Source organism: Leucopleurus acutus (genome assembly GCF_964270905.1).
Source record: "Leucopleurus acutus genome assembly, chromosome: 12".
Classification (NCBI taxonomy): domain Eukaryota; kingdom Metazoa; phylum Chordata; class Mammalia; order Artiodactyla; family Delphinidae; genus Leucopleurus; species Leucopleurus acutus.
The window spans coordinates 64,595,335-64,607,934 of NC_139154.1; the positions used below are offsets into that span (position 1 = coordinate 64,595,335).

At 46.4% G+C, this 12,600-nt stretch overlaps 1 protein-coding gene across 2 annotated transcripts in view; it reads left to right on the top strand.

The window, feature by feature from the left end:
* Nucleotides 1–12,600, top strand: part of PRKCE (protein kinase C epsilon) — a 507,953-nt gene that overhangs the window by 176,630 nt on the left and 318,723 nt on the right. For both annotated transcript variants that reach the window (XM_082851881.1, XM_082851882.1), the window contains exon 2: nucleotides 8,873–8,936. In XM_082851881.1, coding sequence (XP_082708007.1) covers nucleotides 8,873–8,936 — 64 coding nt within the window. The remainder of the gene's footprint in view (nucleotides 1–8,872; nucleotides 8,937–12,600) is intronic.

The following is a 12,600-nucleotide window of genomic DNA, read 5'->3' on the forward strand; positions in this document are numbered from 1 at the left end:
CTGAATGTCTTTGTGAGTAGCTGTTGGTGAAAGGTCCTGCTAGGTTGTGATATAACAGAGACAGAAAAGTTCCTGGTCTGGAGATAATTTTTCTGGTTGCACAATCTTGAGCTCCCGACTGAGCTCGGCTCTGTTCCACGTGGATCCATTCAGTTCCACTTGGAGTCTCTACTGATTCCCTGCCATGTGCCCAGCTGTGGATCAAGAACTGTGGAAACCTCCCCACCCCCACCAAGGGACACGTGGCTCTTCCCAAGAGGGGCTCGCAGTCTAGGCGGGAAATAACCCTAATGACTTGACAGCTGACATTTAGAGGATGCTAGCACTCCAAGTGCTTCACCCTCTCATTTGAGCCTCCCAACATTCTGAAGCAGATGCCACTGACATTCTCAATGTGTAGATGAGGAAATCGCAGCAAGGGCCACACAGCTTGTGACAGGCAGAGCTGGGGTTTGGACCCAGGTAAGTTAGCTTCAGAGCCTTGACTCTCAATCACCGCAGTTGGCTTATTAGTGTAAAAGAATAGGAAACGTGCAATAAAACACATGGATAAAAGCGCACCCAGTGAGAGAGAGAACTGCAAAGCAAAGTGCAAAGTGCGCATGGGTAGTGGGTATTTTTCACTTCAGAACGCTGAGGGTAAGTGGCTACATTTCCTGCTGTTTGCACTCAGCATCTCCTCGTGGGAGTCAGTGGGAGGACAGTCATGTACTGCCATTTCCCTGAAAGAAGAGAGGAAAACGAAAACGACACCGTGACCAGGCAATGCTTCGTAAGCCATTGCACACTCTTGACATTAGGTTTGGCTTTTGGATGCTTCCTCAGCTCAGAAAAGCATCTGCATACACAGACTTACTTGTTTTTAGCCACCTCTGTCATCAGAGGGAGCCAGCTCTCTGGGTCTCTTCTGCGCCTGTTGAAAAGAGGAAGCAGGCACTAGCTTGAGTTTACTCCATTTGTGGCCTGTGGGGAGCTGGGATCTGGAAGGTAGGCATGCGGTCCAGCCAGTGGGACTTTCGCATGGAGATGATGGCTGCTGCTCGGTTGGTGTCTGGGACCTGGGTACCGGGGGATGGACAAGCAACGTGTCAGCCGATTTTGAGGGGCGTTTCTTTAAGAAGTGTCTGGGAACCGAGGCAGGCTTCTCTCTGGGGGACCGGGTTAGAAATAGGTAGTGAGAAAAGGTGTTGACAAATATTGTGACAAGTTCACTCAAGGACACGATTTTAAAAATCAAATGGTTCAAAAGAGCATAGAGTGAAGAATAATGCCCCTTTCCTGATTTCTCGCCCCTCCATCCTCTAGTTTCCATCTCTTGAGGCAACCCCTGTTTCCTGTTGATTAAGACTCCTTCTAGAGATAATCTATGCCAAACAAGTGTGACAGTGTGTGTGTGTGTCTGTTTACCCACATGCACACCCATTTTATTCACATGATAGCCTAGCATAATAAACACATTATACCATACTTTTTTCCCACTTAATATACCCCAGAGGTAGTTTCATGTAAGTCAGTACATTTAGATCTTTTTATTCCTTTTTTAGGGCTTGCATAGTGATCTACCAAACGGTGTCCCATCATTTATTTAAGCTGTCTCCTATTCATGGATATTTAGGTCCTTGAGGTTGTTAAAAGCCATTCTAGAGCATTTGGCCTAAATTTTTTTGTTTTGCATATGAGGAAATTGAGATCCACACACAGAAAGACAGGTTTAGATAATTCAGCAGGGAACCTACATTTTGGATGTGTTTTTCTTGCTATTACCGTATTTTGATCACAGAAGACAAGAGAAGGTGGGTTTGAGCGTGTTTTGCACATGTGGGTGGGTGTGTGAATGTGTGCCTACACAGGTAGGTGTACATTATGTTGGGTGACAGATGTGTTCTTGAAAAACTCTGAATGAACCCTTTTATTTTTAAAAATGGAATATGAAATCTTAAATGCCCTGAGGGTGGGAAGATGATTTGTTATTTAAAGGAAAATTGTAGAGCAATCCTTATGTGAAATGATGACTTCTTTTTTTCCTTTTTCAAAAGCGACTTTATTGAGGTATACTTTACATGCAAAAAAAAGAATGCATCCATTTTAAGTGTGTGGCTTGATTCAGTTTAACAAACATATACATTCATGTCACCACCGCCCAATCAACATATAGAAGACTTTCATTTTCCCCAAAGGTCCTTCTGTGCCTCTTTTCTTTTTTACTGAATATATACTTTACTATTGTAAAACACAGTACTCAAAATCATTCAATCATCCCCTGTGCCTCTTTGAATCCAGTTCCCATGTCCACCTCCAGGAGATCACCGATACGCTTTTTGTCATGATAGATTAGTTTTGTCTGTTCTGGAACCTAATGTAAGTGGAATGGTAATCTTTTGCGTTTGGCTTCTCTCCCATAGCATTCGTTTGTTGCCTGTACCAGGAGTTCATTCTTTACTGCTGAGTAAAAGTCTGTCATATGGATACAGCATGGTTTGCTTATTCATTTATCTGTGCTTGGACTTTTGGGTTGTTTCCAGTATTTGGCTGTTATGAATGAAGCTGCTAGGAACACTTCTATACAGGTTGATGGCTTCCCAAGTAAATCATCTCCCTAATCCAGTTGTGCAGGTCCAGTTTAAAATCGGGCCATTCATCCATTGAGCCCACATGTATAAATATGTATTAAATCCCTTCCATGTGCTGGACAGGCAGGGCTCTGCCCTTCAGGGATGTACATGAAAGCCCACATAACGTCTTTGCACTACCATGGAAGGCATAAGAGAAAGGAGCAATCCTCCTCTCCTCTTATTTTATGAAAGTAAGTGCTGTTCGAAGCCTGTGAACCGAGTGGAACCCTTAAAATATTTAGTTACACGTGCACCCTCTGCTTTTTAACCAGCCAGTGCACTCTACCAATAGATCTAGTAGCAAACTCCTCAAATGAAGAGTTTTGCGCTTTCCAAAAGCAGCAGCTGGGAGGACGCCTGCTGCTTGAAGATCTCCTGCTCTGTCTGGCTTGCCTCTTCCGTGCCAGGCACCTCTGGGGACAGTACGTGCCTGAGGGGCCTCCAGGGGAAAATAGCCAGCAATACAGGGGGTGCAGACCTTGGGAAGCGGGTCCTCTGCCTTGGGAAAGAAGCCCTGAGTCTTCTCCCTTCTTCTCCTTCCCACCTCCTCATCCCTCACTCCCCACCCTCCTCCAGGAAAAAAAAGAAACAGCCTATTATCTGGGACTTAATTGGTGCAACATGGACAGTGCAGCCTCTTTTCCTCCTTTTCCTCCTTTCTGGAGTCATCCTTTTCTGACCGCCCCCCCCCCCTTTTGCTTCTTTCTAGGACCTGGTGCCTGACACCAGATGGAAAAGGAAGTGAAGCTCAAATTGGGTCTGTGTGACCCTTGTGGGCTGTTCTGAGGAGAGGCTTGCCTAGAGGTCTCCAGTGAAAGTTGAGCCTGTGGTTAGGAGGAAGCTTGACTATGAATTTCTTGCCTCCTGTGTCTCAAACTCGATTACCCCCAAACACAGGCACACAGACACCTATGGGTCACAGTGACACACAGTGGTGACAGCTAAGCGGGCTGCATGGCTGGGGTGCAAGTCCAGTGGTCAGGGTTCTTGCTGGACAGGTGTGGTGTGCTGGGAGGAGTATAGGACTCAGAGTCAGGAGCTGAGGGTGCAAGTTATGATGACTCTGCCACTTACCTCTGGCTGTTCAGCTCCGGAGGACTTGTCCTCAGAGACTACCGTGTGAACGGTGCCCCTGCAGTTGTGCCGTGTGTGCGCTCTCACTAGCCCTGCTTATCTTCCTTAACCTCAGTTTTCTCGTACCTACAATGTTGCTAATAATACTTGTTACCTTACAGGTTAATTGTGAGGAATCAATGAAATAATGCTTGTGAAGGACTTTGTCAATGCTCAGGTACCACCCAGAAAAGCGCCTGTGTGTCTTTTTGCTTTTCAGAGATGGCTTTTTCCTGGTTTCTGTGGTTTGGGCTCTTTCCCCATTGCTTTGTACCTAAGTCGCAGGAATGGAGCTCTTGTTTGTGTCCAGACCTTCCCCAAGGGCTCGGGGGGGGGGGGGTGTGTGGGAAGGGGAGGGCAAGGTGTTCAATGCGTTGCTCTGACTTAAACGGGCCCGGCTGGGGAGCCAGTCAGTTGCACCTGAGAAGGAGAATGAACCCACGGAGGACAAGCCAGAGGCTTAGAGTTATGAGAACCCTGAGACCTGGTTGTCAGAGAAGGCTTTGTGGGGCTTGAGATGGGAGCTCCCGGGCTGGGTGGGGCTCGAGGTGGGAGCTCTGTCAGAGTCATCTCTCCGGTGTGCTCCAGGCAGCAGCGCTGCACGGGAATCCAGCTGAAAGCTCTCGGTACCCCAGTTTTTCTATCTGAAAAGTAGGGAATATGTATTGCTGGCCTCCCAGGAGATTAGATGAACTAATACAGGTGAAACCTCAATACAGTGTCCCAGGCCTAGTAGGTGCTCAGACAATACGTGGTCATCCTCAGCTTCTCCTTCTCTCGTAATCACCTCATGACCCTCTGATGACCAGGGCTATAGCCTTTTTTCCCACTGGGTTTCCTCCAGGGCTGGGTGAGAAATTCTCACCTTAGGTCTACATCTGATATTCGCAGCACTGTAAAACCATCAGATGTCCTGAAATAATATGTAATAACGTCAATTTGGGGCAAGAAAATGCTTTTTTGGGGGTGGGAAGTTTCATAGAGTGGAAAGAACATCACATCGGATTAAGTAACAGATTTGAAGACTTGGCTTTTTAATAGCAAGAACAGCAACAGTTACCGAGAGTTCTGTGCCAGGCGCCATGCTATGCACTGTACGTAGATTTTCACATTTTACATTGTGACACCCCCAGTGTCGCAGGACCTGTCATTAGCTCCATTTCACTGAGGAGCAGTCTGAGTCTTAGAGAAGATAGTTGCTTGCTTCAGGCCAGAGAGCCAGTAAGTTCACTGTTAACCACCATATACTGAGTAACTCCTAAGTGCCAAGTGCTTTGCATGTGTGTCTCATGGAATTGTTACAATAACCTGTTTCACAGATGAAGAGACAGAGGTTGAAGTTCAGGGAGAATAAATAATTGCCTGACCTGTAAGTGACAAGACTGGGATTCAGTCCTGGTGTGACTTCAAAGGCTGTGTTTGTCTCTGCCATGGTTCTACTGCCTTGCTTCTGGCCTCAGCTGGAGGTTGAAAGAGAATCATAGTCAAAAACAGAGATAGGGGCTTCCCTGGTGGCGCAGTGGTTGAGAGTCCGCCTGCCGATGCAGGGGACACGGGTTCGTGCCCCAGTCCGGGAAGATCCCACATGCCGCGGAGCGGCTGGGCCCGTGAGCCATGGCCGCTGAGCCTGCGCGTCCAGAGCCTGTGCTCCGCAACGGGAGAGGCCACACCAGTGAGAGGCCCGCGTACCGCAAACACAAAAACAAACACAAACAAAAAAACAGAGATAGTATCTGGGAAAGTGCATCAAATAAAGGTATGAGGTTCAAGGAGATTTGATAAATGGGGTTGCATCTGGGAGAATTGGGAGGAACCTGAAGCCGGGGAGAAGGAGCTGAGAAGAAACCCTGGGAATGGTTGGGAGGAGGGAGGAGGCCTGCTTTTATGTAGTGCCAGCTGCCTGGTGGTGATGCCAGCTATCATCTTGCAGGGGTTGTGCAGGGCTGGGCACCTACATTGCTTCATTATCCGGGCCACATGATCGTGAACAGAATTGTGATTAAGTTAATTTGGCCATGAAGTGACAAGGCATTCCACCCCCTTTTGTACCTGATAACCCCTCTATTTATCCACGTTGAAGTCCCACCACCCTGCATGGATTCTCAGAGCCCTCTCACTTGGCTGGCTGGCGCTCAGCCAGTGCTCTGCGGCCATCTGCCCAGGCTGCAAAGCCCTTTGTTGCTTTTGGCATGTTTAATAGCTTAATTTCTATTTTTCTGTTTGAAAATGCAGTTCATCGGCACTGAGGCAGCAGTGGGTGCTAAAATGGTTTCTGATTGCTATCTTGAATGTTAATATCCTAATACATTTTATCATCAATGACCTGTCCCCCGCCACGAGTTTTCACTCCCCTTTTGCAAAGAAGGGCACGCTGCCTGCCTTCCGACAGGCCTCGCGGCCCATCTCATTCCTTTGCTGTCTCCCTCCCTGCTTTTCTCAGATACCATTGTACTTTGCCAGTGAAATCCACAGTCGTGGGAAATCTTTGACTTGGAGGATATGAGAAAGTGTTTCATTTTGCCGGCGGGGTTTAATAGGGATGACCTAATCTCTAAGAGGCGTACATTATTTAAATTCCATGCTTTCGGACAAGGGGGCCCCTGATACTTTTGAACTGTGGCAGGGACAGGATTCTGGTTGGGCTCTGTTGTTTTTCCTGTTTGCAGTACAGTGCAGGGGCCAGGTTATGCTCGTGGCACGGGACAGTATTAGTGGTGAGAGTGGTGGAGAACATTTTCTTTACCCAGAAACCTGAAATCTTTGGCATCACGAGTGTGTTATTTGGTTCTTATCTGGATCCCAAGCTCAAGGTCCCAAACCCAGGTGAGCGGTGCCTGTGGGGCTACCTGAGAGCTCCCTGCCCTCCCTCCCTCTCTGCCCTGACAGAGTACCTGAAATATCACAGGGACCTCACCTGGGGGGCATTGAAGACCCGTGTTGGTGGAATTAAAATTTTGAGGGAAACCATAAGCACTCTCAACCACTAAGAGGCTGAGACTGGAAATAAAGTGAGGCTCACGAATGGCTCAGGGAATCTGCATTAGGAGTGGAGTGAGATGTCGGGGGAAGGGACACAGGGAGCATCAGTTCAAGGTGAGTTTTTAACCTCATAGGGAATATATGGTACTCCTGGTATAGCTGCCTCTTCTTCCCCTCTTGCCGCATTGGAACATCATTTTAGTACAGATCACCTGCCTTCCTTCCTTCCTAAGGAAGGGGCTTGCAGGAGTGAATAATCCCAGAATAGGCTCCGGGACACAGAACATTTTCCCACCTCCACAAAGGTTTATTGGGTGTCTCCTGACCAACAGACAGTACGCTAAACACTAGGGATGCAAATAGGCTTGTCATAGTCTCTGTCTAGCCGAGGAGAGAGACATACTGGAGCCACGGTTGAGATATGTATGTGTACTATAAGAACACAAGTGAGGGTAGTTAATTCTGATTCGGAATATCTGGAAAGGCTTCAGAGAGGAGGCAATAACTGACCTTGACCTTGGAGGAGGAGGAGGTGTTCACCAGGCTAACCCTTCCCAAGTAGTACTTGTTAAGTGTGTGCCTGCTTCTCGCTGAGGACCGTGGAAAAGAAAGGGAGGGGCTAGTGGCTCGTGCCCTCAAGAAAACTCACAGCTTGTTGAGACCAGCCTGGCACATCTGAGCCAACTGGAGCTCTGCACAGACAGATGGGACTGTGGAGGCGGGGGTCGGTACCAGGGGTACTCAGTGATCCAGGGTTTCCAGAGTGGCTACTCTCTCAGGGAGAACATGGTCTCTGTGAGGACAGTGCAGACCCTGGAAGGACGTTGACTGCAAGCGGCCCAGTCCCTCTGGCTCTCCTCGTCATCCTGCAGTAGCTTGCTGGATTGGGAGGTGGGGAGGGAGGGCACGAGGGTGGGTAGAGAAGGTTGGTGGGGAGAATTTAGCGACATCGGCTCTCTCCTTACAACCCTGGTAGAGGCTGGGGTTTGCAACACGCATGCGCCAGCATACCGCGAGCATGGTGGCCCTTCAGTCCCGCGCAAGCACCACTCGCATGCCCAGCCTTTGCTTATCTGTTGCTTCCACCTGGAATGCTTTCCCTTTCTTGCCTTCGTGAAGTCTTCCCAGGCTGCTCTTTTACACTGATTTCAGGTTCACCAGATACTTTATATCTGTTATTCTCTGTCCCTCATCATTAAGCTGGGTTCAGCATTGTTCTATTTTTGTTTTAGACTCCCTAGTGAGATTGTAAACACCTTGAGAGTGGGAATAATGTCTTATGCTTTTCTTTTCTTTTCTTTTCTTTTCTTTTTGCGGTACGCGGGCCTCTCACTGTTGTGGCCTCTCCCGTTGGGGAGCACAGGGTCCGGACGCTCAGGCTCAGCGGCCACGGCTCACGGGCCCAGCCGCTCCGCGGCATGTGGGATCTTCCCGGACCGGGGCACGAACCCGCGTCCCCTGCATCGGCAGGCGGACTCTCAACCACTGCGCCACCAGGGAAGCCCTGTCTTATGCTTTTCTTATCTCCCGTGAGCAGTTTGTGTGTATAAAGAACAGGGGCTTCTGTAGACAGTCTTGGCGTTGGATCTCAGCATCGCCATTTACCTTGGAACTTTGAGCTCAGTTTCCTTATTTGTGAAACGGGATTTAACACAGGGTTTTTCAACCTTGACACTGTTGGCATTTGGGGCTGGATAATCCTTTGTTGTGGGGACTGTCCTGTCTGCCGTAGGATGCTTAGCACATCCTTGACCTCCACCCATTAGATGCCAGTAGCATCACTCCCTCTCCAATCATAACAATCAAAAATGTCTCCAGATGTTTTCGTGTCCTCCAAAATGTTCCTTATGTCAGGTGTCCCCAGTGTAGTTCCTCATGTCAGGTTTCCCTTGTGCAGCAAAATTGCTTCCAGTTGGGAACCACTGGGATGACACTACCTGTCGGGTATGCATCAGACCTCCTTGTTACTGCATCTGGAACATAGTAGACATTCCACAAATGCTGATTCTCCTTCATCCCTGGTTCACCCAGCACTCGGTGTGTTGCAGATTCGTGGATTGAATGGAGCTGTGACTCCAGGTTTTAGCAGTTTGGGGTGGAAATGCCATGAACTCTCGGGTTGCCCCTACGATGCACTAACAGAGTCACTGTCATTTTCTTAATTGCAGATTGATCTGGAGCCAGAAGGAAGAGTGTATGTGATCATTGATCTCTCGGGGTCATCGGGTGAAGGTAGGAGAGTGTGAGCTCTCGTCCTTGTTCTTGTCCACCGACCCTCTTGTCTTTTGGTCTCTCCCTTCCCTCCTTGGCTGGGACATATTCTAGTGACATTTAATTAATTGGCACCCTTTAAAGGAAAAGGTTATTTTGAAGATGCTTACGCCTGTGTACCAAAAGGGACCAGCCATCTGTTAGCTTTGGTGGAGCAGAGGGAAGATTTTCGACTTAGGGAGTGAGGCCAGTAAAGCAGGCGTTCCTGCGCATGGGTGCCCAGGCGGGCTTCGGTGGGGCGGCTGCTCTCCCCGGACGTGCGTGTGGGGTCAGCGTGTGTGTGGTGGCCAGGAAGTAAGACCAGCTGGTCTCACGGTATTCAGAAATGAAACAAATGAGGGGTCAAATTTCAGAATCAGAAATGTTACTTCTATAAAGAGGGATGAATGAGGAGTTTGGGATTAACATATACACACTACTATATATTATAGATAACCAACAAGGACCTACTGTATAGCACAGGGAACTATACTCAATATCTTGTAATAATCTATAAGGGAAAAAGAATTTATATGTATATATACATATATATATTTATATGTATATATACATATTTTTTATGTATATGTGTGTGTGTATAACTGAATCAAAAAAATAAAAATAAAAGAAGTGTTACTTCTCTTTACCAGTTCTTTACCCAGGCAAAAGCTCTGCTCTTAAAGAGAAATAATGGGGTGAGGATATCTGCTCCCCACTAGCTGATTAAGTAGGGTATAAATGTTCTCTGATCGTTGGATTTTCCTTCTTTCTTCTTCTTACACCCTCTTCTCTCCATCCTGTCTTTGCTCACTAACTACCTTTCAAGGCTTGTTGCGTGGTGAGGGCGGAGCAGTTGGGGTGGAAGGGAAGACTGGACAATAAAACCTGTGGAAACAGGGAGATGGTGGCAGACTTGGGCTCTAGGGAGGTTGGGAATTAGGACTAAAGTTTAGTTACTGGGACCATCTTTCTTCTCCTCTTCTCTTTGTGGGCAGGGGACAGAACAGTTGGCTTTAATGTCATGGCAGAAAGATGGGACGAGCAAGCCGGGTTCTTCTTGGCAGTGAGAAAAAATGGGGATTAGAGGTTGTGGCCCCAAGGGAAAGGCACAGCTCCTGGCTGGGAGACTTGGGCATTTTATAGCATCTCCCCAGAATACTGGGGATTATAAGCACAAAGTCACAACCCCACAGTTTTGGGGATGAAGCTCTAGTTTAAGTTTCTATAATGGAGGAGGGACTATGTAAGCAAATTTAAAGGAGCTGGTCAAATGATGCACTTGACAGTGGGGCCTGATGACTTTCATTTAACTAATTTAATCACCTGATTTCAACAGGTGTTCAGAATAATTCAATAATTGTGTGTATATGGAGCTCATGATAGAATTCAGTCCTCTCTTAATAGATCTCAATTATTTGGCATAGGTTTAAAACTTTAAACATCCTTCCAAAATTGGTCTCTTAACATTTTCTGCTCTTTATTGCAATTACATTTTGGTGTTTCCAACTTTCCCTCTCTACTCTCAGCTCTGAACAGCCCAGAATAGAAACTATTGTAGAAGATTTAGAGATTTAACAATACTTAGTATGAATTATTCAAGATGTACAAAAGGGCCTAAAATATAATAAAATGGGTACCAGTGTACCCGCCACCCAGATTAAGAAATAAAGCATCCAGTAAGGTAAAGCCTTGCCTTACTTTTAACACAGCGTGTGATCCCAAATTTACCAGACTTTACAATATTACAGTGGTCTCCTGATTGTTGATACTGGTGAAACATTTGCTGAGCAAAATCAATCCCCCTTTTTCCTTACATAATGTATATGCAACAGGATAATTAACTAAATATGTATTCCCTGTGCCAAGACCCTGGGCAATCAATGGGAGGCTTGGATTATTTTTTTCTTTGAAAAGATTAACGACTTGCAAAATTATAGAAGACATCCTTTTTTACATTAGAGGGGAAGGATATGGACAAATGAATGAATAAATAAATAAGAGGCAATTGCTTTTTTTCTTCCTGCTTCTACAGTTTATTGCATGTGAATGACCAAAGCAGTTTTCATTAGACTGAACTCATAGCCTATTTTTTTAATCTCTTTCATCTAAAGAAAATAGAGTTTACTTCAGAAATGCTGACACATGCCAGACTCTGTCAAGTGTTAGCATGTGTTGCTCTGAAGAAAAGAAGTTTTTCTGCTTTTTCTTAATTGCTTTTCCTGGATTTGGAATTCTTTCTCTGGATAGTGGGAAGGACTTCCAGTAATCTCTTTCTAGAAGCTGATCTTGGTGTGTTCTGTTTGTGTTCTCCACATCTGTTCTCCCACTCCTGCTGCTGGGACTGTGAGTGCTCCTGGCCCAGAGGTGGCTTTGTTTTTGGAAGGATTGAGAGGGTGAGAAGAGGAATGGGAGAATGAGTAGCCACAACACTTGCTATCTGGGTTGCATGGGAAGGGTCCAGGGCAAAAACACGGTTGTCACACCCAGACTATGGACATTCATTGATTCTTATTTAGGTCCCTTTCTTTAGTGAAAATTCCTAACTCTATATTCTGAGAAAGGGTGAACAAGAGAATTGAAATGAGGCACAGCTGACATTTTCACCACTCTGTTATTCTGCCATCAAGCATCCCTTCAGCTCACCTATTTCAAGTGCTCCAGTCAGTCCCATCAATGGAAAAAAAAGATATTCGTAGCAATTGCACAAACTCTACACCACATGCAAATACCAAAGAGCCCAGAGAAAGGTATGGGGGTGAGACTGTGTGAATACACCCCCTTCTTCTGGGATGTGCTAAAGGATTCTTTTTTCTTGCTAACGCGCTGTAGAAACCCTGGATGTTTACGTCTGCTAGAGCTGGGGTTAATGTGCTTTCTAACTATTTAACAAAATTCCATTGCTTTCATGTCCTGTGCAGTTCATCATAATGGGATTTGACTGGTGTGTGCTTTAGCTAAACCCGGCAACCTAACCCCAGGTGTAAGGGGTCAAGCTGGATGACAGTCAAGGTCATTTCTGGTCATGCAATTTTGATCGTCGGTATAATGTGAATAGACATCTATCAGAGCTCAAGGCTGAAGGCTGGCTAATATCTGTAGCCAGTAGAAGGGATTGACAGGTACAGTGCCAGGAACTTTACCTATGTTATCCCATGTAGTAAACCTTCTTAGGATGTTTTGTGTGTTGCTCCAGGCTCGGGTGCCTCTTAGTGTTTGCTTTTATCATAAGTAATGGCCATGGGGCTTCCTCGTAAACATGGCACTACAGGGTCACCAGATACTTAAATCAGAGCATAATTAGCCCGGGCAACAGAAGCATAAGCAACAATGGATGTAGTTCTCAATTGTGCAAATTACTATTTCCTGTTGTGGACATTAGTTACTATTTCTTCCTTTTTTGTGATGTAATTTGTATATTACTTCTATTCTTCATAGTAATAGGACAGTGAACCATCATTTGCAGACTCCCCGAGGAGGGGCAGTCAGGGTCTGACCCAGGGATTTCTAGGCTCTTCTTCCCCCACCTTCCTTCCAGGTGTCGTGTTCACCCAGGAGAGTTTTTCAGTCTTAGGCAACAATAGAAAGAACAAGAAGTGGGCCTCAGTGGTATGTTTGGGTCCCCAAACTGTTTCTCCAATAAAATGCC